This window comes from Dermacentor silvarum, chromosome 11 (assembly GCF_013339745.2).
Source record: "Dermacentor silvarum isolate Dsil-2018 chromosome 11, BIME_Dsil_1.4, whole genome shotgun sequence".
Lineage (NCBI taxonomy): Eukaryota > Metazoa > Arthropoda > Arachnida > Ixodida > Ixodidae > Dermacentor > Dermacentor silvarum.
This window is the reverse complement of record NC_051164.1, coordinates 91,605,193-91,632,308: the sequence shown is the minus strand read 5'-3', so window position 1 is coordinate 91,632,308 and position 27,116 is coordinate 91,605,193. Positions and strand designations below refer to the sequence as shown.

General features: G+C 47.6%; 1 protein-coding gene across 1 annotated transcript in view; it reads left to right on the top strand.

Annotated features, from left to right (window-relative positions):
* Window positions 1-27,116, top strand: part of LOC119432737 (uncharacterized) — a 94,458-nt gene that overhangs the window by 9,688 nt on the left and 57,654 nt on the right. Inside the window, exons 3-4 of the mRNA XM_037699894.2 lie at window positions 6,360-6,502; window positions 20,743-20,891. Of these exons, the coding sequence (XP_037555822.2) occupies window positions 6,360-6,502; window positions 20,743-20,891 (292 nt within the window). The remainder of the gene's footprint in view (window positions 1-6,359; window positions 6,503-20,742; window positions 20,892-27,116) is intronic.

Below are 27,116 nucleotides of genomic sequence, written 5' to 3'. Positions count from 1 at the left end.
GACAAGAGATGAAGAAAATGTCACCAGCGAACTACGCTTAAAAGGACATTGGACAAACTTCTTGGAGAAACTTGGAGGTTAACAAAGAGGCTCGTTAAGAGCAAGTTAAGGAACGCGAAAAGAGCTACGGAAAGAAAAATGTTAGGCGTAACGTTAAGCGACAGGAAATGAGCGGTGGCGATCAGGGAGCAAACGGAGATAGTCGATATTCTAGTTGACATTAAGAGAAAGAAATGAAGCTGGCCAGGTCATCCGCCCGCGCATTACGCGCGGGATAGATAACCGGTGGACCATTAGAGTTACAGAATGGGTGCCATTGGAAGGGAAACGCAGTCGGGGACGGCAGAAAACTAGGTGGAGTGATGAAGTTAGGAAATTTGAAGGCGCCAGTTGGAATCAGCTAGCGCAATATAGTTATAATTGGAGACCGTTGGGAGAGGCCTTCGTCCTGCAGTTGGCATAAACAAGATGATGATGATGATGGTGGTGGTGGTGATGGTACTTCTAAACAAAACGTCATGCGTCTCAACATTTCGCCGAGTCGTACACGCAAGTGGCCCTTAGGCTCCAAACGAGGAGCTGTTTGCTCTAGGCTAATACTAGGGTACACAGCGGACAAAAGAAAACGGAGAATGCCGTAGCATAAATGTGAGATCACAGCCGTCTTGCATGCCCTGTTTCTGTTCTTTAGAGGACAAGCGAAGGCTACGCCTTTCCCACAGGAAGCGTCGTTGTCTCGTTTATTCGTCACGTCCTTTTCTCAGGGGAAGCGTGATTGACAGCGTGAGAATTTACTTCATTTATTGACAAAGGAGCGTCAGAGTCGGCAACGACAGCTAGCTGTCTGTCTCGCGTGTTTTTCGCACAGGTTCTTTTCATTCAAGCTGGGTCGTCAGAATGACATTATCCCACAGTGCTAAAATGTGTCAACTCGAGCATCAATCTGTTTCGCCACAGAATTTGAGGAAGTATTTCTCGAAATGGCCAAGCGGAGGATATCTGCTAAGTGGACATGACTCCATTACTGCTCGGCTTCAGCACTGTAGTTGGAACATGTGCCATGATGTGAGTAATTACAAAGTTAGTGAAACATGTATAATCTAACGCTGCGCTATTCTTTTTCGTGCGAGTAATGTCTGCTTATTCAAGTAATCCAGGGGATATGGATGAATTGCACTAATTGTAACAGGAAACCTTCAATGTGTCGTTTTCCGGTAAAGAAATCGCCTGGTACAGCATGGTTCCTCTCGTCCGGCCCTTACAGACGTTGTTATGGATTTACTCTTGCCTTTATGATGATATTTTGTTGACTTAGATATACTTTACTTTAAGACGCAACTGAATGTTATCTATGTTTGTGCAAAGGCTATGCCTGTACTAGTTCGGTGTAAATATTCACTTTGGAGGTAATGAAGGACAGTTCTCGCAACAAACTCTCCATTGTTTGCAGCTTAAGAGCAAAGGAAAAAGGAATAGATTGAAAAGGGAAAGCAATGGCACAAAATGACGGTCCCCTGTGACGTCATGATTGACGTCTATGATTGACGTAGCTCAGCAAAGAGCGCATGAACCAGTGGTGACGAATCATACACGCCACCGTTCTCGCACAACGGCATGTAGTCTCGTATTTATGTCGTTGTGACTAAACGCAGTAAACTCGATTTATTTAATCATGGGCTTTCCCCGTCCCAAATCAACACAAGGGATGTCATAAAGGCCGTAGTCAGGGGGGTCCGGATTAATTTTTACCGCCGAGAGTTGGTCCAAGATGCAGCTAAATCAAAGTACACGGCCGTTTTTGGCATTCCGCCCCCACCGGAATGCTCCCGTCGGAGCCGGGAATTGAACTCAAATCAATCAATCAATCAATCCGTCTTTTATATCTCTGTCAATCAATGAGTCTTTAATTTTATCTGAAATAGAGAAAATTAAAGATTGATTGAATAATTGATTGATTGATCGATTGATTGATTGATTGATTGATTGATTGATTGATTGAGTTCAACTCGCGATCTCGGACCAACTGGTCCACTAATGCGGGTGTGCGTTCGAATCACACTTCTGGCGCCATGTATCGGCGTGTGCCAAAGTCAACAAAAGAATGTTTCATGAAACGCGCACGGGGGGGGGGGGGGGGGGGGGTATTTATAGCTCCACGCAGGTGGCGAAGATAGCCACGTTCCATCGTAAACACTTCTACAGTCGACTGTACGTATCGGCCCATGCGCCCACTGGGCACAATTGACAAGTACGGTACACCCGGAAGCAGAGCACCATCGCTATTAAGCCACGCCACCGCTGGGATCACTTACAAAAGTTCTGATCAAGATTTTCGAGTGTTTCTGTTGCATTCACTAGAATGTCTGTTGAGATTAAATTGCAGGTCATGAATAATTTCCGCTCGTGTAATTAGGTTTAGGTGAATCCCGTTAGTAAGAGTAATCCGGCGGTCCCCTGCCGCTAAGGTGGGTGTATCTTGGCCCCAGTGTTTCTTTGGGATGCAATTAAACTCCGTAATATAATTTTTCATTGGGTACTCATTTGCATTTCAACACTTCTAGCGAATGCAACAGAAAGTAAACCGAAAGGCAACTGCATATTTAAAACGACTTATTCTAAGGGTTGCCGAGGAGCCAGTGGCACCAGCAACGGAAAGAACACGGCACCTCCCGCTATAGACACCACGCCGAGCGGTCGCGGCTTTGTTTCCGAGGCGCGGCAGGCCTCGAAATTTGAATGTCACGGTCATGGGAGCGAGTATGAATGCGGGCTTCAGTCTTCTTTCTTTTTTGTGCTTGTTCGTTTCACTCTTGAGCCACGAGCCTTCCATTGTGTCTGTATGTGCGTTAAGAAAAAAAAAGATTCGTGCGCGTGTCTGTGAGAAGCTTGTGAAGGAAGGGTTTCATCGAGTCTCGCCCGGCGGCACCCTTGGCTGACTCCGGTTTCGTGAGCCGGCCACTTTGCGGTGCGAGGCGGTGTCTCTGTGCGGTACGCAGCTTCGTGTCCGAGAGAAGCCAAACAAGGCGTAGTGGCCCGAAAGAGAATGGACGGGCCTTGCGGCTGTGGCGGGAAGGAAGTTTCCTTGGTGGTCCGCGTGAAAAGCGTGGACGCGAGGTGTGAGGCCGCGAAGAGCGTAATTGTTGGCCCTCTCTTACGTACGCGGCACTACCGCATCCACGCTCTCGCTGTTCTTTATTTTATTTTATTTTATTTTATTTTATTTTATTTTATTTTATTTTATTTTATTTTATTTTATTTTATTTTATTTTATTACGCCACAAGACAGCGCCATGACCTAACCATAACTCCCTTTTGAACGCGCAACAACTGCTTTAAGTACTCGTTTTATTTTTCCAAGGACATTAAGGGAGTGGAACACACTGAGAAATGACCGGTCAGAACGCATTTTTGGGCTATAGTTGGCTGATATCCGCAGTAAAACAGCGCCAGGTAACACAAGGGACCAGACGAAGAAGAACGACACGTACAGTATACAGGGCGTACTAACAACTGAAGGTTTATTGACTGGATGCGCAGGATAAGTACTGGCTGAAGATTAGTAAACAGAAGATAGGAAAATATAAGACACACGAAACAGTACCATATGGTCAAGCCGACTACGCGTGAAAAACGCGTAGTAGAAATGACGTTGTTTTGCAGCCATCTCTGGAAACGCTTGCCTCGCGTATGTGTACCGAGTTCCTGCGTCGGGATTTAGTGTTGTTCATTGCATACCTCTGTTTGTAGAATTTGTAGTTCTGTTTCCTCGTTTATCCTGGTTTTGCTTATGTATACGTTCTTAACAGCTTTTCTTAAATTTTGTTTTCTCTTCCTGCCAATTGTTTGTAATACTTTTTATTGTATTAACCCAGCCTGCTTAAATCCCTTTTTGGGAGTGCAGTATCTATAAATCAATAATTCCTGTTTTTTTTTTTTCAATTGTCTGATGCGTCCACAACTCCATTTATTTGGTTTACGGGAGGATGGCGGGGTGCGATTATTGGGAGGCCTGCCGAGATGTGTTTCTCAACTTTGTGTCTGCGACCAACACCTCCCCGTAGCTAGCGCATAGAGAGAGAGAGAGAGAGAGAAAGCAAGGAGAGGAAATGCATGGAGTTCAACCAGACGAGCATCCGGTTTGCTACCCTACCCTGGTGGTAAGAGAAGGAGGAATAGGAAGAGGGAGAGAGTGAACGCTGCCTGCACTCGGACGGATGCGACCATAAACGTTCACTTAGGTCGCGGTGCACTTCAAGAAGTGTATTAGTGCAAGAACAGGCGCCAGCGACGAAAGTGGCCACGTTTTGAGTATCATTGACTCGCGATTTTTTTTTTTTTTTTTGAGTCTAGTCGGTTTAAAGTTGCCCGGAGAGAGAGAGAGAGAGAGAGAGGCGTTGGACGTCGTAGCGAGGACTGATCCGCAACAGGAGCTCAGTACATACAGGAGTCGCACACCGGGCTATCGACCCTTCCAATTCGGTGGGAGTAAGTGTTCGTAAATGCCATTCCCCGCCATAAACGGTGGAGCAACGTTGGCTCGCAGCGGCGATAGCTAAACGGCTCTGGTAGCCGGCTGCGTGAGCTTGACCCCCAGCGCATGGCCTCCAAGATGCCAGCGCGCAGCGCCCCATCTCGGGGCTCATTCCGAGCGGACGAAGTTTATTCCAGAAACTACTAGAGGCAAATTTGGCGCCAGTGTCTACGGCTGCTGCAAGCACAGCGGTTCAGCCGGCAGTGGTGAGGAATATTGATTGTGTAGCAAAAACGTGAGACACGATCACGATCACTGAAAATTGATTGTGTTAGCAAAAAAGAAAGAAACTTGCGTTATGAATCAACAATGGGCAATGTTTATGCTTATACACAGAGTCTTATTGCCTTCGTGTGTTTACGAAAATACGATTTCTCGGACATTTAGGGCCAGTCGCGGCAGATAAACCGTAATAAATGAACCAGCAAGAACGCCTGAAGCCACAAGCAAGAAGGTTAGGCAAATTCTTGTACGACCGATCACTCCGATGGTAGCTCCATGGTAGCGCACCAGAGCTTGCTCCAGTAACTTTATCAGGAAACTTTATGATCCAGCGAACTTTAAGTCATGACGTCACTGGAAAAGAATGAGAGCCAATACATTGGTATGAGGGCGTAAGGAACAACGTAACGGCGGCCGACGTGCCTTCCTCGGTGTAATTGCGCAACCCACTCGGGATGATCGGCCTAGAATTGGCCGATGTGGGAACGGTCAAGAATATGAAGAGAATCTTCAGGTATATGAGATGGAATATAATGAATGACGGTCGCCCGTGGATCACAATCCGATCAACGCGAGGTAATCGGTGACAATTATGTCGCATGATGACCCGTCACCAGGTTTGGGCATTGAAAAGTTTGGTCATTGAAAGCAGACAAGCGGGGTTGTGTAGGTCAGTTGTCAGTTTTCTATGCAAAGTATCGGTTGAAATATATGACTCGCGACTACGAAGGCGACGCTGCAGTAGACCGCAATCGTCTTGCTTCCAAAGCATCGTTTTTCCAGTAGAAGCGTCGATCGGTCTTCCTAGATGGCGTAAAATTCGAAGCCCTGAAGCCTTTTATTAATAAACAGCAGCTGCTCATATATTTGGAGTTTGAACAGTTGACTCTGTGTCTACATATTAATCACAAGAATGGCCATAGAACATTTGAAGCTCATGGACAAAGAACCGTGGGTCACCTTGCATATAGTGAACGTTTGCTCCACATATGAAGACCAAAACATAAAAAGCGCAAAGCTACAACATGCGCGATAGATGATTTCTATAATGGGAACGCCTGTAAAAAAAGAAACGAAAGGAAGCGAAAAAAAAAAGAGCTGCTTGAACTAGTTCGTTAGTGTAACGTGTTTCTTCGCCTTGTACACCGCTGACAAAGCACACAAAAGTGGCATCGCTCACTGATATTCAACTTGGAACAGCATTTGAAACAGCAAATGGAACAGCTGCGCATTTAACTTCTAATCGTGTAATGTCCCGCATAACATACGAGTCCAAATATGTAGCCTAAGTTACCCGCCCGATACAACTTCAAACTCCTTTCATTTTATCATTGTCACTATAGTAGCGCTACACAAGCACACAGACGGAGCATCGTACAAGTGTGCGCTGTGTTTAATATGTATATACCGAAGGGCGAGATCTCATCGGTGCACATAACTCCTGCTTTAATCAGATCCTATGTCACATGTGGGACCGAGTAACCCGAATTACTTGCAAAGTATACGATCGTTCTCACTTGCGTTTTTTTTTTTTTTTCTTTCTTATCTGTCCGCGTCGTGCATCGACAATGAAATACGCGGTGCCGTACTTTTTTACACTCCGCAGAACCTAGGCCAGTTCTCGACCGACATCGTGATTCAGCACCACGACATGATCGTGACCAACCAGGACCTGGGCCTGTCCGTGCACTGCCAGTACGACCTCGCCAACCGGAGCGTCTCCAACGGGGTGCAACTGGAGGTCGACGGGTGAGTCGCACGCCATTTGTCATGACCTCTCTCTAGACGGAGGGCGCCACCTCCGCGCCTGCACGGCAGCCACTCCCTGTCGCAGTGCACTCCATCTTATTTCGACCAACCTACCCTTACACTGCATGTATATATACACGGACGGCGCCGAAAAATAGCACCGCGAATATATGTGCCTATATGCAGGCCTTAGGGGTTCTTTGCATGCGAAGGCGAGTCTGCATACAGGTTTTTTTGGCTGTCCGTAAAGTGTATGTCGTTGTGTCTGCGGCCGTAAATTATCGACCCTCGCAGGCCCACTTTCACCTTTCGTTCGTCTGCGGGAGAGCTATGGAGGCTGCGGGTGACGTCGTAGAAACAGTGCTTCACGGAGCACGAATATCTCCGAAGAATTCTGGGAAAAGGTCGTTTGTATTCATCGAGAAAGTGTAGAACATCCGTCTGTTCAAGGTCGGGACGGAGAATATGGGACCCTTCCGTAGAGTCGACAGGCGTACGTCGATCGTGTTCGTGAACTTCGTCGTCTTCTGGCTGTGAGAACGCTTAAATGAGCAAGATCCAGTGGAAAATATCGGTATGTCGTAGGCACTAGAGGTTTTTCTGGTCCTTAGCTCTCGTGCATCTAACTTCGGGTTCGTAGCATTTGCAATTGTCGATGGCGTAATTTATCGGACCAGTCCCAGCTCCTGTGAGTAAAGGTGAACCGCGTAAAATTACGGCTGTTGCGTCGGAGAAAAAAAAAGAAGAAGAAAGATGTCGGTTTGAAATGCGCGGTCACGTTCCGCACAGATGCTATCTTTGGAACCTAAGGCGTATTTCTTGGTAATCCTTGTTTACAGTTATCGCGAACTTAAATTTCACTTTGCTCGACTTTAGGGCGGAATACACGTTACCTTCGGAAGAACCGATACCCACGCGACGTTCGCCAGCCAGCAGCTTTCTTCGAGCGAGAGTGTCTAAAGAAGCGAGTTAGAAGCAGAAAGAAATGCGGCGTGCGCGTCAGGTCGCGTATTCGCCACACCTCTTTGCACAGATGAACTCGGGGAAAGAAAGGGTAGCGTTTCTAAAGCGAAGCTATCCCTCCCAGACTTTGCTGGCTGTTGCTGTCCTGCTGTCGGGCACGTCCACGCGAAACCACGTTCGCGCGAGCTTTGCCATTATGCCGTGCCCTGGCCGCAAGAATCAAACAGTAAAAATGATAGTCAAGCTTACCCCTGTCTTTCGCGGCGTATACTTATCTCCGCATCATTCTTTGCTTGAAAACTCGGCACTTTAGAAAGTATACGCTCTGTGATCTGTGAACCAAAACCTACGTCGTTGTGTCGTTACAGCTTATGCGAAGCTGCGAGTGCTTCGTGTGCACTAAGGGAAGAAGAGGTGTCATTCCAATCCCCGATTTCTGACCGTACCCGCAAACGCGAGCATTCCAGCGGAGGCCGTGGTGAGGTCATAAGAGGGGGGCAGCGGGGCGCCGATTAGAAATGCACAGGTTGCATTCCAGGCAGCAGTGTGCAACGTTTACAAGACCGATATCGTCGTTCTGCGAAACCGCGCCTTTATAAGTTCACTCGGAAAGTTTGAATTTAATGCGCTCAAGGTTGGCGCAACGAATACGTGACCTCGGAAGCACTGATAGGCGTATATATTCCGTCTCGTGATTCCGCGGTCATTGCAGCATGGGCATCTCTGAACACATAAATCTGCTGAATGAAAAAAAAAAAATAGACGGGAAAAGAAAAGGAAAGAAGAGACACAAACGCATGCTGGCGTTTGAAGAGGCAGCTCCTCATTTTATAAAAGAACAAAATAAACCGGAAATGGTGGGGGCGAACAGGAGGGCTCATTCTCGAGGTAACCTTCTCTCTCGCGCGGAAATTTAGTATGTGCAGTCATGCAGAAACCGCCTCACGCAAGGTCACGCCGACGCGAAGCGCTTCGAGATGTCGTGTAAAGTTTATGGCGCGATGCCGAACGTGCATGACGAGATCGACATTGATGCGCAGGTTTTTCTGCTGACTAGCGCGCTGCACTCGCACGTTGTGGCATTTCGCTTAGCTCACTGCGCCCTGATTGTATCAATAATGGAACGAACAGGTAAGAGATAGGTTCATTCGAAAAAGGCGCACCTACTCCTTGTCTTAGGTATATTTCTCTTCTGTCTACGTCCCCGGAAGAACTTTGAGATTTTGGTCATTTGAGTATCCTTTACGTTGCTCAAACTATTTCACAGCGGAAAAAGTAATGTTTTCTCCTTGCGTGTGTGAATATTTTGTTAATTTCGTTCCCATTCTTTGCACCTCCTTCCCGTTCTTTGTATCGTCTTTCTTCCTTCGTTCGTTCTTCGTTCAGTTAGAGTATTGAAGAACTCTGGTTCAGCTCTTTCCCCTCACTTGCCTATTTGTCTCGGAGACCCCATGAATATAAACAAAACAGTGAATGCGCTTTCGCTAAACGTGCAATATTCTAGCTTCTTTGTCAATATTACCTTTCTCGTTTTACAGAACCGACAGATGTTTTCTGTAGTGAACAGCCACGACACCATATCTACAATAGATTGCCATAGATAGCTTCTGCACTCACTGCCATACGCGAACACTTACGATTATACATGGCCGATATAAGAGATGCGGTCACGAATGGACTACACAGACATTGCGTACAAATTAGCTGCAGCCATTTTATGGGCTGGCTTAACAAATCTCCGCAGAGAATGCACACAGCGCATGATATAGTTGCGCATCACTTTTTAATCCTCGCATGTCGAAAGATTCAGCAAATGACTACAGCAGTCAAGGCAACGCAGGACTGCAAATGCAGCGGAGCAGAAAAAAAAATTGGAGGGCGCTTGAGCTTCGCCTTTAAGAATGGAACGCGATAGCATTCAAAGATACCTGGCTGCTTATCAGGCTTCCCTGGAACTACAGCTTTCTTTTTTGTCCAACTTCCCCTCCGCATGCGGCTGCCTGCCGTAGGGAGCCTACATGCAACCCACCAAATTTGGCGGTAAATAGCGTTCAAAATGTTGGTGTTGTCACCACCCTAAAACGGCGCTTGAATGTAGGCTCCCTAGGCTGCCGAGGAGGCGAGCGCCATCTGGATGGTGTTTTTGCAAGGAACAAACAGCGGGGTGCCGCTGTATATGAGTGGTAAAAATCCTGGAAAAGGGGCATGGGTTTGAGTTTCCTCTTAAGAGAATTATGTTTTCTCGTACATTCAAATTACAATCCGACGCCATCACCTCTGTAGGTTGCGGTTACGTCGTACTTTACGATTTTTCTGCCGCATTTTACTTTGCAAAATTCAATTAGTTCACTAATGCCTCTGCTCCACGCGGAGGGCCTGCGTGGTCCGGGTGGTTCGGGATGAATTTTTGTTGCGGCTGACGCCGATGCCGACACCGACGCCGGATTTTCTGCGACACGGGGCCTTTAACGCTATCGCGTTTTAAAAAAAGAATGTCGCAGTTTCGCCCGAAAGGCGAAGCATCAATTGCGATAGCAAATTAGTAGAGAGCTATTCGGTTTTATCGGCTGCATAAACTTGGACACATTCGCTTACTAACTGAATTAACAAGCGTGGTGTCAGCACGCACAAGCAAACATGAATAGATCACACTTGATGACCACAGACAACCACTGTCAAAACGCTAGCAGAAAGTGCAGCCGCCGCAGCGAGCGAATGTTCGTGCGGTCTATCGCTTCAACGGAAACTGAGCGGCGAATGCACAGCGCTTACAAAGGTCAGAGCCGTGTGAAGATCGCTTTCAAGATACGGTGCGGGCGACCGCCGCAGCCGGGCAAAGTACAAGCGAGTTGTTGGCAGAGTAGAAAGCTGCCCCCCCCCCCTCCCTCCCGCGCTGCCTTTCCGCTTTCCTCCTTTCGCGTGCGAGACCGAGTCGCCAATTCCCCTTGCGCCGGGTCGCAATTTAAGATACGCATTTGGTGCCGCAGCACAGCGTCACCCCCCCCCCCCTCCCTGCCTTTCATACCCCCACAGCCTTTCGCGCGAGGGAAGTCGCGTTTGCTCTCCGCCGAAAGTTCGCTCTGCGTGAAAGCGCGCGTCACACGCACGCTTTCACTCGCACATACGGCGTGCGGCGACAATTTTATCGCCTTTGGACTTTATACGGGACCTCACGGCGACGCCGACGGCAGAAATCTGCTTGAAGTGTCCAAATAATTGCTATCGCAATAAACAGGAGGACGGAAGAGGAGTGCCATTGACAACGAGAAGCGCTGCAAGAGCCCGGCGCCTTGCGCGCAGCGGGGTGCCGTGTGCCTCTCTCCCCTTCGCTTGTGCAAAGGCTCGGGTCGTGCGTCACACACTGCTGCGCCCACACCGCTGTGCGATAGGAAAGAGAGAATAGTAGTATGCCAGAAAGATGAAAGCGATACACACGGCGCCTGGCGATGGACGGCGTACGGTCGCACCCGGCGAGCGCGGACGCCGAGACCTATGGCGCGACACGCCCTCGACACCCGCCGCTTTCGCGTAAAGGCGAATGTATCTTGCACTTCGGGTCAAGACGTGTACACGCTTGGAGTGGAAGAAAATAAGTGAGGCGCACGGGGCATTCCGATGGCTTGACTGCGCTCCATAATCACGGTATAAGCTCCGGATTTTTCTCGTTTAAATGTTTTATAGAGCCGTTCACTGTAAGCGCGGGAACGTTTACAAATGTACACACGGCCACACTTTAATCAATCAATCAGTCAATCAATCAATCAATCTAGAACCGTTCACTCTAAGCGCGGTGACATTTACAAATAATCCATCAATTAATCAAACAATCAATCTAGAGCCGTTCACTCTAAGCGCGGTAACGTTTACAAATGTACACATTGCCACACTTCAATCAATCAATAAATCAATCAAATCAATCAATCAAACTTTTGTTTAATTATTTTTCCGTGGAACGAACTGACCACAGCGAGGTTAAAGCAGTGTCAAACCACTGCATAACGGTCTCGCCACCCATACGCGCCTATAGTGAGCGCAATAGTGCTTACAAGAGGTAATTAAAATCACAACAGCATGGGCACACGACATCGCGAACGTAAGAAGCCACTGTACAAGTGCGTTTGACACGTTGTCAGTCCGAATGGGCGTACCAAGTAATCAAGGCAGACGGCACAAGCGCTTGTGTCGTCTGCTAACGTCGCCCGTCGTCGGTACACTGTTGTCAGTTTGACAAATATAAACGAACCCAATATTAACAGGGACGAGGAAGGACACAGAACCGTCAAACATTTACCGACTCGCCCAACAGCGCACATTCCCCGTATGACTGGATTTAGTGTTACGTTGGCAGTCTTGCCACCGCCGTGATACCTGACAGGAGAACTTAAACTTTCCGCTCCATCTTCTTCGTCTTCCTGGACTTTTGCACTTGGAGTACCTCCCCCCCCCCCCCCCCCTTTTTTTTTTTTTTTTTTACGCACACGTCTACACCAAGCTCACACGTCTTCCCCCTGTTAACTTCCTGTAACCTAAGGCCACCTCGCTTCCGTAAATAAAAGAGAGAGAAAGAAAATCTTGACTTCCAAGCGAACACTGTAAAACACAAATGTAAAGGAAGCCCTCGCGACAGCATTGCATTGAACAGCGTCTCTGCAGAGGTCCCGCCGACTCTGGCGGTCGGGTCGTGCGTCACACGCGTATGCGCCCACGACATCAGCGTCAGACGGGTGAAAAGAGACAGAAAAACAAAACGAAAAAAAAAAAAGAAGTGATGAAACGAAGCTTCAAACCGTCGTCAGCAGTGCGCAGCAAACAAAGGTGAAGAGTTGCCATTCCGCCTGGAAAAGAGGAGCAGTCCCGCAGACGGCTGGCGGAACCGCACCGGAGCGGTTAACTTTTTTTGTCTTGTTTTTCGTCTTTCTTTCTTTCGCCCGTTTAGACGCCAGGAAGACTCTCTCGCGCGCGTCGTCGTCGCTGCCGGGATAATAGAAAGCTCGCTCGACGACGCGAACAGCAAAAAGGACAGAGACAGGGAAGGGGATGAGGCGTGCGCGTCACAGCCGAGACGCTGGGACGAACGGCATTGCGGTTGTGCGTGAAGCCGGTAAAGCACCGCCGGTGTGGAGGAGTCAACCGGGAGCGAGTGAGGATGGCGAAGTAAGATGCCGGAAGGAAAACACTTAGAGCGAGCGCGGCTGACCGTCACCTTTTCGCGACTCGTGGAACCACGAGGAGCACTGAGTGGAAAGGGATATATATATATATATATATATATATATATATATATATATATATATATGTGTGTGTGTGTGTGTGTGTGTGTGTGTGTGTGTGTGTGTGTGTGTGTGTGTGTGTGTGTGTGTGTGTGTGTGTGTGTGTGTGTGTGTGTGTGTGTGTGTGTGTGTGAAGGGAAGGAAGGAGGTGATGCTGCGGCTAGCCGCACTGTAACTGTCTAGCTACCTCTGCTGACACACGGACGGTGGTCAGCAGTCTGAGTGAGGGTTGTTGGGGCAAAAGACATCGAGAGAGTATAAAGTAGGAGGAAGAAAAATGCACTGTAAAATAATTTGCCTTCATAAAAGGGAATAATCCTTCATCCTTTTTAGTGTAAGGATGTAGGTTATAGACTGGTTTACACCCCTGTTCACTTTTAAGGGTGAAAGTTATTTTACAGTGTACTTACATTTCTTTACAAGACACGAGGACAGGACAGACTTCCAGCTCAACTGATCTGTCCTTTTCGAAATGAAATAGTCCCTACCAGTCTCCCATTCCCTGTACGGCACTGGCTTGTCACGTCGATTCTATCAATCCGCAGGTAACATTGACATAAGTAAGTTATAACTCTGTTATAGTGCTATTGAAAGGCGCCTCCTCGCCTCTACGTCTCCTGGTATTTCTATGTGCGTCTATGCCGCTACGTCTTCCCTTGGCTAAAACTCTCTACTAATTACTCATAATACTATGAGTTTTTTTTTTCTTCTCACCGGTGTAGTTTTCTTCCTTTGTACAGGGAAAGGAAGGGTCGAAGCGACGAAACAAATGCGCAAATTAGGCCCATCTACGTACGCACTAGTTAGTGCTCCTTTGCATACTGAACGATAATTTACATATATTTACGTACGCCTTATGGTAATCAAGGCCGCGTTCATATTTCGAGGAATAGAGGTCGGCAGACGGCACAGTCCGCCCTGCTCAAGAAAATGCAGTTCACGTACAGCAGAAAAAAAAATCATATACGTAGCCTGTTCTTCTGAGCAACAAGCATTTTGCTTCTCGCTTCCAGACTTCCGCCCGTCGGTCATTCTTGAGGTGCTGCATGTATCAGGTAACAACGTGTGCCATGCACCACCCTAACTGGGTGCTCTCGTTCATCCTGTCCCGCACTGTACTAGGGTCACGTCTTCGAAGCCGGCATCCGGCGGCTCATCCCGCTTGCCATCGTGTGGCAGAAAGCGTTATATGGTTTAAAAGCAGGAAAAAAAATAGAGAAAGAATGAATGAATGAAGGCGAGCCCCGCGCATAGCGCCTTGACAACCTTGCGCCTCTTCAAGAAAATGTTGTGGCGTTGAATCGGCGTGTACCACGCGTGCTCAGAGGGGCGATTCATCGCGTGCCTGTTACGAAGCGCGCCAGCCGTGACTGGAAGCGGTCAGCCGCAGGATTCCGGGTTGTCCTCTTGTCCGGCCGGGACCCGCTTCCAACCCCCCCTTCCTTGACCCAGCGCGAAAAAAAAAAAAAAAAAAACACGGTCTCTCGTCTTCGCCTGCTTGACCACGCTCGCGCGGGGTCATTTGGAAGAATCGCGGACCAAAAAGAGGAAATGTATGAAAAGATTCCGCTCGCAGCCGCGGCAGCCTCCATTGAAGTCTGTCTTCTTTCATAATTTTTTTTTACTTTGATTTGTATTTTTTCGCACTGCCGTTCATTGGGTAGCGGTCAGCTGCACTGCTTAGTCGACGTCCTTCGTGGCGAACCCGTCATAGTGTGTTCGGATCGCGCTTTTGTACTGGCGCTGAAGACCGCTATTCTTCAAGCCATTCATGCTGGGTGGACAGCTGATTTGATCGTTATCATCAGCCTACTTGAAGTCCACTGCAGGATGGCAGCTTCTGGCAAAGATCTCCAGTTAACATTGTCCTGCTTCAACCGAGCTTCAGCCGAACAAACCCTGTGCCTTATCATCACTGTACTATAATGATCTGCGTCCTATTGCACCCGTAGAAACATGCACCTGCCGAAACAGAACCGAGAACGGGAAATACATGTCCGGCGTCCAAGGAGTTTAGTCCTCGCCAATCGTCACCCAAAGCGTCTGTGGCACGTTGTAGGAGTGCCGCGAAGATCATAACGTTGGCTGTTTGGGGAGGGAGCGTCAAGAAGACTGCCAAGAACTAATTAACTGCAGGAGGATGAAACACGGTGAGACTGCGATGAAAGATTCAGAGGCCATGTCGACCTGCATGAGATCAACTGCGTGTTTTTGGCAGGCACGTATGGAAGCCGGGAGTGTTTCTCGTGCCATCCTCAAGTGTAGGGTAACCAACCCGGCACGTCCTTATATAACCTGCCTACCTTTCCCTCTTCGTTTCTCTGTCCCTAATTAGCTACAATTAACGATTAAGAATGAAAGTGCTATCGTGATGGAAATTGTATTGATGCATAAAGTTTCACTGTTTTTTTATCGCTTTTTTTTTACATGATGTTCACGGTTTTCCATCTTTCGCGTGCCTCTTTTATGTCTTCACTGCTTTCCACGTCTTTGAGCGCTTATCAATCGTGCTTCTTGCGCCGTTTTAACTTCGTTGTTTCAGCACTGACGTGCCGCAACTTGCTTGAATTCACTTTCATCTCTTGGTAAGGCAGTGCATCGTGCTCACGTAGTTACTCAGTTGCTAACTATAATGGTGAGCTCGTTCAACTTTCTCGCCGTCTTCCCTCGACTTGGCTAGCGAGTCTACAAGACAATCCTGGATGGTTATTTGGTCTACCTTGCTTTCTTCTTGGGGGCAATATGTTAGCGTCAATTGGTTAGCTCGTTCGTTATTTCCCGAGTCCAACTTAACTGCGATGGTACGCGGCAGATGAAATTTGGATTTATAACGAGCCAGGAAAGCCCGCAACTCCTGGATACACGAAGAAACAACTCGTTAGTGTCCACAGTGTCCCGCATGAGTGCACCGAGTCCTCCATGTTTCGTTGTCTATCTTGTTTCGCGCGCCACTGGTATACAAACAGAAACAAGAAGCAAACAAACAAACACTTTCGAATGCTTGACATGTCAGCAACCCCGCTGCAACGTAGCCCATCGGGGCAACAGCGGACACACGGCGGCAAGGCTTGACTCGCCTGCTGCACAAACAACAGTGCGACACATATTGAAGATAGCGCCAAAATTTGTTACAGGAAACGCTAGACAACAGTACTGAACGAATCCACGCGGCTGAAGTACCATTCCAAAACTCTTTTTTCGTTAATCTGACAGGAAAGGATTCAAGATATTACTGGAGTCTAAGCTTTTCTTCTTTTGAATTTCGCGCCGCAATCTCAGCACCGGTACGTCAGTGTGACGTCACGAAGTTGAGCGCACTTACCTTTCATATTTGGGCCGTATGGGCCCAGGAACACTGTACAATAACAGTTAGGTTGAGCCGTTGGTTCATTTAAAATACAGTGTAGTCCTTCGTTGTTGATAAATGATTGACTAGACCAGCGTATACGCCGTCGAAATCAGTGACGTCACGTCAAGTGGGTACGGGAACCCCGCAGTGACGTCGCCAACGGTCTTTCGTTTCTACATGTTGTCTGTCCCTGTTGTATTTTCTTTTGTAATACTAATACTTTACCAACACCTAACACTGTTTACTAATACAGCTCAACTTAATGTTCCTCCCTAGTGTCCAATTAAAGTAGGTGTAAAGTCATGGACTATACGGATGCGCTGAAAGGACTCCAAATCATTTGCTCCGTGTAGAAGCAAAAGCGGTAGCTTCCGTGTGAGGCCGTCTACAGTCGCAGGGCCCCCCCATGGAAGTTGCCGCAGTTGCCGTGCGAACGCAATGTTCCCGGTGAGCGAAACCGTTCAACGTATGCGCAGGGCAGGCATCGTCTTTCCCACGCATCTCGGCGTGTTGCATTTCCATGCACTCCCCCCTCCCCCTCTCTTTTTTCATCTGGCAAAGGCCGCGCGCAGCGGCTGCCGAGGGGTGCTGGACGTGTCAGCCAATATCGGAGACTCTAATCGAAGGCAACTTCCGGTGCGATCCGTGCCAGGGGCGAACCCTGGCCGACGCGTGGACCTGTGGCATTTGTTTGCGCGAGCCCGTCCCATTCACGAGTAGCCGTATCGGGCGACGATGCGGAAGCTGAGGTACTAATTAGAATACAGCGCCGAAGAGTTAATGAAAGACACAGACACATCGCCTGTGTGCCTCGTGTTCACGTTGTGCGTCTATCTTAACTCTTCAGCGGTGTATTCTAATTATGCTATTCCGACTAGCCCAAGCGCAAGCCTTAATCAAATCTGATTACGCGACGTTTTGGGGCCGACCAGTGGGAACAAAACAGATAGCGATGCTTCTTCGTCTTTCCTGCCGACTTTAAAACGCTATCTTAACTCTATGCCGGGAAGCTTCCTAGTCCAGCTTTTGGAACCACCCGGAAGCATCGCGTGTACAAGATGGTGCCACGCGATTCGTTTTATTAGGCAACGTCGACTAGAGTTCGAACGGACAAGTTGTCTTCGCCAGAAAAGATAAGGTATAGCTCCGTGTTCAAACTCGATATAAGATACTGTTTCGCTGAAGGGACTTCTCCTTGCAGGTGGTTATTGCCTTGAAGCATTTTAGCCAAGAGATAAATTTGCAGACAGGGAAAATCTTTCGGGCAAGGTGCCTCCGGAGTAGGAGGCGCAATAAGTATCAGGCACAATTTCGACAACGAAGTTGTTGAACAGCCGTCAAGTACTCTGTCGATATCGGACAGCAAACCTGTCATCGCTGAGCAGTCCGCATTGTAGTATCAGCATGTGAGATACAATATCGTACATCTCGAGAATCTTTGCTCGAATATGGATTGGGCGTCCCCTTTCGTGTGGAACCACCCTGTAAACACACCTGCGCGGCTTTAGTGGTAGTCGGCGCACACCACGATGTCTGTACATATCGGTCAATAAAACAAATAAAGGTTGTCAGTCACCGCTTTACAGCCGTAGTAATTTCTCAGAATCATTTGTGGCTCAAGCACAATCATCTTGCAGCAGCAAGTTTGACACAACGCTAATCTTAATTGCGATGTCAGTAATTCTCTGACCTTTTTCTTCAGTGTCGTTATCCATCTTCGTGTTGTGACGCTATGGGGCTCTTGTACAACACACATCATTCTACACTTGTAGCTACTGCTGTACAACAGGGATATCACGAATTGCTCTCTCTACGCCGGACAAAAACTAAGGGGCTCTCATTTAGATGTCACCACAAAGCAGGCTTTCAGAAAATCGCCGGGCAAAACAAAGCCTCTAATTGCGACAGTCTATGTGCAGGCAACTTATTAAGAAACGTCACGTTATAAAACTTGCCAGCGTTTGCCACGCCGACCTGCCTGGACTCGTAATGCTTCTAGGGCAATATTGTCGAGGCACAGTTTCTGTCTCGCGAGGATTGTTTAGTGTTGTTTGCAACGGCAGGTGATTGAGGGGAGGGAGTGGGGGTTGTATGATGGACGTCGAAGTCGCCTAACCATATTACCTAACTTTTTCTCAATTATGTCATTTATTCTTTCACTTTCCAGCCAAATTTCGCACTATGGGGGACCTATATGTGTTGGTTATGGCTACGTCGTATGACAGGCACATTTAGAGAAGCTTCGTTGAGAAGTCACACCAGCCACTGGCGTAGTAATTTTAATTTGGTGACTTTCCTTTTGAGCGTGCCATTTCGGTGCCTGCGAATATAACGTTTTAACCTAACTCGGCTTCTACAGGAAGCACTGGCCTTGTTTTGGACATTGGCTGCAGTTATCCAGATCCGCATAAGGGCTTCAGCTTTACAAAAGTCTGCACCATGTCGTGCGTACGGGGTTGGGATCCAAAATTACTGCTCCTGAGCACTCATTCGCAATGGAACCACCTCAGAACCACCGCCGAACTGGTCAAAACTTCGGGCAGGCGTTCATAAAATATTTTTTTTATTACGCTTTAACAGTTAGACAGAGCAGATGCCAACCTGACGGGATGCTAAACATGTCATCTAGCGAAGGCGTCCGGCGAATGGCCAACAGCTCTTACGAGAAAAAAAAAAAAAACTCGCGAATTATGCGCCTCATCCACAGTCTTGTGACGCAGCCAAAAGCAAATCCTTCGGCGAGCCCGCTTGCTCGTCCCCGCCGCCCTTCTCGCCTGTTCCTTCCGCACGTCTTCTTCCTTCTCGGCAAACTTTGAAAGCACTTCGAGTCCTTCCTTTCCCAACTTCTCCGTCAACATTCTCAATATCTACAAATTCCTCACCAGTGCTTCTTCCCGGCAAAGACAGAAACATGGGTGAGAATACAGAGGAGGTGGTGGTGGGGGCGAGGCACCCCGACTAAGGTCAATGACGCACCCGGCTCACCCACCAGCGACTGCGCTGTTTTACCGCCGTAGGCCATCGCCGCACCGCTCTTATACACGAGACGGCGGGCGCTAGCCGTGTTTGAAGAATCCCTTCGGCAAACACGCTCGACGTGCCGTCTTTTCCGGTCTGGCTGCTCTGACCGCGCGCGGTACGCGCCCCGCCTGCGCCCCGCCACCCGGCTCTGCCTTCCGCGGCAGCTCCCATGGCTCGCTAAGCCTTAGGCCTAACGAGCGGCACGACCGACGGCGCCCGACCGAGCAGCACACGCACCATGTCGCGCTGACAAGCAGCTGCGGGAGACTCGGCGATGGATCTGTCCTGCCTTCGTGCTTCGCGTCTTCCATGCACCCTCACCCCACGCGTCACCTCTCTTGGTCGTGTAGACCATCATTCGAAGACGCATGGACGTCATCTTCGTCGTCACACTGCCAAACGGCCGAGGTGTGACGATTGAAAGGCAATTAGGGGCCCCGGCCGCTTGGGGAGGAAATTGACTGTGTCAGCGACGGGTTGCCCGAGACAATGGGGCCTTCCTTCCTCTCCAAGAAGCCGTTGGTTGTTCCGTGGGCTACGAGAAAAAAAAAGAGCCGTTGGGCATGACGGGAGTGCTGCACGTCGGCGAGGGTGTTGAACTCGACAGGCACCACGGGGCTGCCGATATATCTCTCACTGGAGATGTGCTTTAAATGTAAGCAGCGCCAAAAGCGAGACTTCCGGGAAAATTTCGAGCGACAGAAGCCAGGTTTTCACGCCATTCTATGGCAAATTCATTTTTCTCTATAGCTAGCTGCTTCAATTTTGGACAGCGTTCCAAGTAAAGTTGGGTTTGCCGATTGCCCCATCTCGGTATGGCTAGAGAAGAAAAACTCTTTACCGGGCGCAACAATCGAAAATCAATGGTCCTCTCCTTCTGGCTTGTTTCCACGAGAATTCACGAGCACCGAACGTAAACATTTGTGGAAATGCCAAGATAATTTCGCAGTTACAGGATTAACTTAGGTGAGCCTTTCATCATCATCATCCTCAGCCTATATTTATGTCCACTGCAGGACGAAGGCCTCTCCCTGTGATCTGCAATTACCCCTGTCTTGCGCTAGGTGATTCCAACTTGCGCCTGCAAGTTTCCTAACTTCATAGCCCCACCTAGTTTTCTGCCATCCTCGACTGCGCTTCCCTTCTCTTGGTACCCATTCTGTAGCTCTAATGTCCTTGCTGAAGCTTTCGCCCAGCAAAAAATAAAGCCACTTTCAGAAGTTACGCCCTGTCATTTGACCTTCCTTTGCGCAATTTCCTTCCTAATAACTGAAGTTCTAAACCTTTTAAGCAAATGCTTTTTCATAAAGCCTACATCTCAACGTAGGTACGCCCATGTCTTCATTCCTACATTATCGATATCGTGTTTCTTATTTACGTATATTACAAAAGGGGGCGGTTATTGGAAAATACGTTACGGAACTGTTCTCTTAACAAATGATCAAATGTCACTAACAGCTTGCACTTTGAAACAGTTCTACATCATCGCTTTCTTGGTAATGATGCGTTTTGACCATCACACGAACGTTATTATGATTTGCTTATTTTGTTTCTGCGCTAGCCAGTGTAAATTCAACGAGTTCAATATGGCACGGCACTAAGTGTGACGACGTATGGTTTGTGCATCACTTTCGCAGGCGTGAAGTGGAGACCTCGCAAAGCCAGTTGGCCACGGTGAGCTCGCCAAACGTGACCATGCGCATCACCGACCGCCAAGGAGACGATGTGTTCACGGCTCAAGTGGGAGACCCCCTGGCGCTTCGATTCGAGATCGTCGACAGCAACAGTGAGTTACTGTACCACAGCTGTTCTTGTGGTTTCGGTCACCATAGACTCTTTGAATGACTCACAGGTCCCGCTAAACTGTTTTGAGTATCAATTTGTACTAAGAGTAATCACTAAGAGTAATCAAAAAATATAATTGCCGAGTCGACTCGATGACAGATATCCCGCCAAATATTGACTTCAGATATTAAATACTGAATGTTTACTTATTTCTGGTGGAGGGGGGGGGGGGGGGGGGGCGAAGAATGCGTCACTTCAATGCCTACCTAGCAGACAAAACAGCATTACGTACTTATTGAGATAAATTTTTTGGCTTCTGTGGGATGAAAAACTGGTCATATAAATGAAATACAAATTACAAACAAAAAAAAACAGTGGCTGATCTCCATGTTATTTCCAAAGCTGGTGATCTATCCCTTTAATACAGATCAACAGCACACATTTCTTGAGGCTCTGCAGATTTCTTTATTTAGACATTTTTATTCCCTATTACTCTGTGATAAACCAACGTTCGAAATTTTGTGCGATTAAGTATGGATCGGATAACGAAGGCTGTTCGATTCGTAATGGGAATTTCGAGCATTCACAAACCCTGTCAGTTTATGTTAAACCACGCACGAGAATGTCAACCCCCACCCTCAAGCTAGGGCATTAGAAACCAAGGACGCGTTGTATTTGTAGCCAGGCAAGACTGTATTTCGTTGATTCAAGGGTCACTGTCAGCTTTCGATCCATGGGAAAAGGAATCACTCGCAAGGAACGTCAGTTCTTTCGACTGTTTCAAGAGAGGGCAGTCAAAAGTCCAGAGAAGCGTTCAGCATGAATCCTGTTGCTCCTTTGTCCCGTGATACGCAGCAGTGTGGAGAAAGCAGTTTCACGCACGCACACCTCGACACGTGCATCGGCGGACGTCTCGATGACTGTTGAGTAAATGATGCTTCTCACTGGCACGTGTATAGAACACTGCCGCCGCGAACCCGCTTGAACTGTCTCAAGGAGCCATGGATGTCCGCGGGGCAGAGTTTCCAGCATTCCTGCCATACAACAGCGACGCGCAGATGCGAAGGTGGAAAAAAAAAAAGAAAGCTGCAGTTGCCGGGAAGCCTGACAAGCAGCCAGGGATCTTTGAATGCTATCGCGTTCCACTCTTAAAGGCGAAGCTTAAGCGTCCTCCCAATTTTTTTTCGAGGTTCTGTCGAACTGTCCTGCGCTGCTTAGATTCGGAAAGAGAAGCGCTGTCTCTACAGCGCTGCAGCGTATCATTCAAGCCATCCGTACGAGTACACAGGATAGCCCTCACCTGACATACGAGACGAAGACGGGGAACGTAAATATCGTTGGTGTACAGTTAAAAGTAGGAGGCAGGGAAATAAAGGGGCAACTCGCTAGGCAAAGCAATGTCACGCTTAAAGCTGTGGAAGCGTGCCTCATAATCAGATCGTGGTTTTGGCGCGTAAAAACCCCATAATTTAATTTGCAGCTGTGGAAGTTAAAGATGATCCGGGCTCTCTCTCCTCCGTCTACCTGACAGCGGAAGGATAATGGCATGCCCATTTACGGAATACTATAGCTGATGAGTAACCAGCAATTGCGTAAAACGGATAAAAGGATATTTGGGGGTTCGACACTAAGTACATGTGTGGCCTTTTTGTCCAGGAGTGAGTGTGGACGATCTCAGTCCGTCGAAAGGTTTAGTTGTTTGTTGCTGAGGCCATTCGGCGAACACTTACAATGTCACAAAACTCGAATCAAGCTTTCCTGTCGGTATTCTCGGCACACTGGTCAAATGACGACAGATCGGCGCACAACAACCGCATGCTATGGACTCTTGGCTAGTATTCTAATGAGAAAAAAAATCTGAGGTATTATTGTCCACATGATAAGGAACTCATTTCGTAAACCTTAAGCTAAGCAACACAAGCAACAACTCGGTGAAAATGCACTCTTGGTGATAACTGATTATTTTATATTGTCCACAACTCGAGAAAGCGTATGTTTATTTGTTAGACATCGGAATTACTTTTTTTTATTTTGCTGACATAGCAATGATATTGCATATTTCTTTCTCCCCTCCTACTCTACTATGTACGACGAACGAGATTTTTACAGGAAAACTGAAACAATAAATATATTGAACGTATTTCTTGGAGAAGAGGAAATATGTGTGCACTTGATTGCAACTTCGACGCTCGATACACCGTTGTTTGTTAGGGAAAATAAATTGCTCCATTACATAAAATAAGTGAGCGAAATTAGTTAATTTTTTTTTTACCTTGACTGTCTGTAACGTCCTGTTCGCGTTTCATTGGCCCACGATAACACACGACGTGTGCAATCGTGCCAAAGCTACAGGACCTCATCAAGGCCGAGCGCTTAACGAGCAATTCTGGGCGCAAAGCGGGAAGCGTTTCCTTTTATGAAGCCGCCCAGTCGATCACTGTAGGCAAGACAGATAAGATGGGAAACGCGATTAAGTGTGCGGGAAACAGAAACCACAGTACAACACGTGGGAAAGAGCAATAGCCAAAACACCTCAGCCACAACTCCCTCGGAGGGCTGTAAATAACCGATCAGTCACTGAGTCGCCTCAACCTTGATCCAGCCTGACGGCAGGCTCGGAGGGTTAAGGTGCCCGTCAGACATTTTCTCTCTCCCTCTTTTTTTTCTTTCTTTTTTTTATACTGTGCAAAGCTAGTAAGCTTGTATCCACCCTAACCTAGGGGGCAGGGCGGTGACCGCATTCAGTTCCTGTACAATGGACGACGTGTATACGTCATTATTAAGATGGCCGATGACCCTCCTTAGATCATCATTAACGTTACCAATGCAGCATCGTTTCTTCGGTCATTTCGCCCAATCTCAAGCCGAATGGTAATCGATGGCAAATGAAAGAAAACTGCCGATGGCGTTCACCCAAACACATTTGCTATGACGCCCCATTTCGCACCTACTGTGGTATGCCTGCGTCGGCAGAGCTGCTGGGTGCTATGCTTAGCAGTAGAGCACGTTATTCAGCTTGTGTACCGTGATGTAGTAATAAGGTGAAGCCCAACAGTCTAAACTAGTTTCTTAATGTGAATGTCAGCGTGCTTTTTGGCCGCTCGTAGGTCGCAGTTCGGAATTCGTTGCGACATATAGCAAGAGGTGAATCAAAGAATACCTCACGTATTAAGCTTCCGTCAGGGCTGATAGAGTGCAGGAGATGGAGATGGAGTGATTAGATGGAGTGATTAGATGGAGTGATTAGATGGAGTGATTAGAGCAGTAAGCTGGCATTCACGGGGTGCATTTGGTTGGTGCGGGAAACGGAGGTATTCGGAGATGTCCGGTAAAGGCCTTTGTCTTCCGGGGGAATTAAAGAGGCTGGTAATGACGGCGATCATGGTGTGGACCCTAGCCGCCACCTGCGCGCTCATGCATTTCAGTTAAGTAAAGGTGCAATGTCTTTAAGTAGGAGAGACTTTCTTCCAGCTGACCCCTATCGAATGTATAGTGACACAAAATAGCAAATGATTTGTACCTATATTTAAGAATGTGTTGAAAACGTCGGTAGTTCTTGGAACCAGTTTTTTTTATTATTATTATTGTTTCCGGGGCTTGTTTTTGTGAACATATAGGGGGGAACACAAAGGCAAACACAGACATGAACATAGAACCACCCTTGTGGGCTTGTGTTCGAAACCGGTTTGCCCTTTGGGGGGCGCGGTGTCCCGCCGCCCCCCTAAAGTGCACGATAGGGGACTGTCCTCTGACTTCGAATAAGTTTTTTAAACATTTTCTCGCGGTCTTTGCTGTATAGTTTTTGATCCTGGTACATTCCTGTAAATATGTCACTAACAACGGAAGTCAATAGATAAGCGTGTAATGCTTTCGTGCGCCTGTATCCGCGACCACACCTTTATATGCTGACTAATCGACCAGAGGAATTGATTTTACACTTGCTCAGAACGTCGAATATGAGAAATGCGTTAGGCGCAGTTGTGGCAATTTGCAAAAAAAGTTAAGCCGCCAGAGAACTTTTAATCGTTGCTAAAATGGAGGTGTTATGTGCACACTTCAGTTGATTTAATACATGCTTTGTGCTACGTGTAATAAAGTGAGGCAGAATTCATACGAGAACCACGGCTATTTCATAACAATGGCGCAAAAAAAAGTGGAATTACTATACTGCCATACGGAAACTTTTCCTTATGTTGATCATTCATAAGTGTTTCAGTGGCGTGAGGAAAACGAAATCTTAACTTTATTACTTTGTTTGAGCTCTTAGATGGGCTAGTACTCAGTACTCGTTTCATCTTCGATATCCGTGGAGGCCTCTGCACTCGAAGGTGGCTTTTCTGTAAATGTGCGTTTAATCGTCGTGTCGAATTTCGAATTTGCCAATTGATTCACCGAGACGGATATCATGTTGAACGTTTCGATTCGATTTGTGCTACTCAGCATGTATTCAGCCATTCGTGGCTGGTTTTCAACATTTAGATTAATCACGATGGATGTCAAGGAATGTAGGTTCAAGTACATAAATACCAGAAGGCATCAGGTATAATCTATCATGCGATACTTTCATTGGATCACGAACAAGCTGACCGCACCTTCAACCCCCAAGTGGCAGCTCTTCAATTAACGTCATATATACGGCACGACCTCAGCTGATGTCAGCCACACTTCGTAGCCGTGTTAGTGGACCTATTCATTCCACGCAGCCTGGAATTTGGTATTGCCGCAACACATCCATTACAATGACTCTGTTCCTGCATGTAAGTCTGCAAATCTTTTTTTTTTTTCATTACTTCCTCAGTTCGTTCGTCATCTCACTACTGTCTCTCATCTGAAGTGCACCGCTATCAACGTTCAAGTTGGACGATTCAGATAACCACAGCCTGTCGTGTCTACGAACGATTCGCACGAGTAGGGATGATATATGTTATCACGGGCCGACTTAAGCCCGTAAGACATAAAACGGCGCAAATGAAGATAAAGAGTGCCGTGAAAGTAATACCGTCTCGTTAGTGTTGCGGGTACTTGAAATCAACGCGTAAGGGAGCGCGGAAGTATCTATATATAAATGAGAGCACTGGCGTCACGATAAAATCATTTCGATTCGTCTATACGCGAGGGACGGCATTGCGGAGAGGCCGGCACCCACTGGGAGGCGAGATCAAGCAGACGCTACAGAGTAGCAATCATACAACTTTTTTTCACTTGGCGTGCTTGCCCTAATGCCAGGGTTGCCGCATAGCAGCGGGCAAAAAAAACCGCCGGCGTTCGTCTCTGCAGACTCGCTCGCGATGCTCAAGCCCAGCCGACGGCACGTGTATAGTCCGCCACGAAAGGTGCCTCGTTATACGTGCCTATAGGACAATACGCGAAGCTACGAAAGGAAGAGAAATAGTGATCATTAATACCCGGCTGTGTACTTAAATCGCCCCCTTTGCTGGTCCCCTACGTCGCCGAGGATTAAAGGTCCGCCTGCAAATGCCCGAGTGGGTTGCCTCCGCCGAAGGAAGCGCTAACCGCAGGCGGTGCTAACCTGCGCAGCAGCGCTCACTGTTTCTTGTTAGATTGGTGCAGCATTGTGGAAGTCACGGAGCTTGCCGAAGCACTACAAAAATTACCTGTTCCAGTCTATAGAAAGTGTGCGGACATAATGTATAAAGACTAAGAAATTACTACAAGCCGTCTTTAGCCCGAGTACTTTTTACGCATATACCTTTGCACAAGTTCAGACTAAAATTTAAATCGCTTTTTTAAAGAAATTTTATCGAAAGCTACATGAATTCGCAGTTTTATGAATCTCTTCAATCGGTTTCCTGTCACTTTACCTCCCCCACCCCTCTCTCCCCAACGTAGGGTAGCAAACCAGATCTTCCCATCTGGTTAACCTCACTGCCTTTGCCCTTTCCGCCGCCTCTCTCCATTCTTTCTCTTCCCCTTCTTCCTTCCCCCAGCGTGGGGTAGCCAACCGGACTTTTCACTGGTTAACATCCCTGCCTTCCTTATATCACTCTCTCTCTATTTCTGTCGCTCGCTATATATTTCTCTCAATCGGTTTATTTATTCAGTTTTTTTTTTTCATTACACACACATTGGCATTCCAGTGGATTGGTGTGTGTGTGTGTGTGGGGGGGGGGGGGTAGGCTTGACGGTTTAGTGAGACAACAAATGGGAGCCGTACACTTCCTTCCAGAAGAGCTTTAGACCAGAATAGGAATTTAGACGTAGGAAA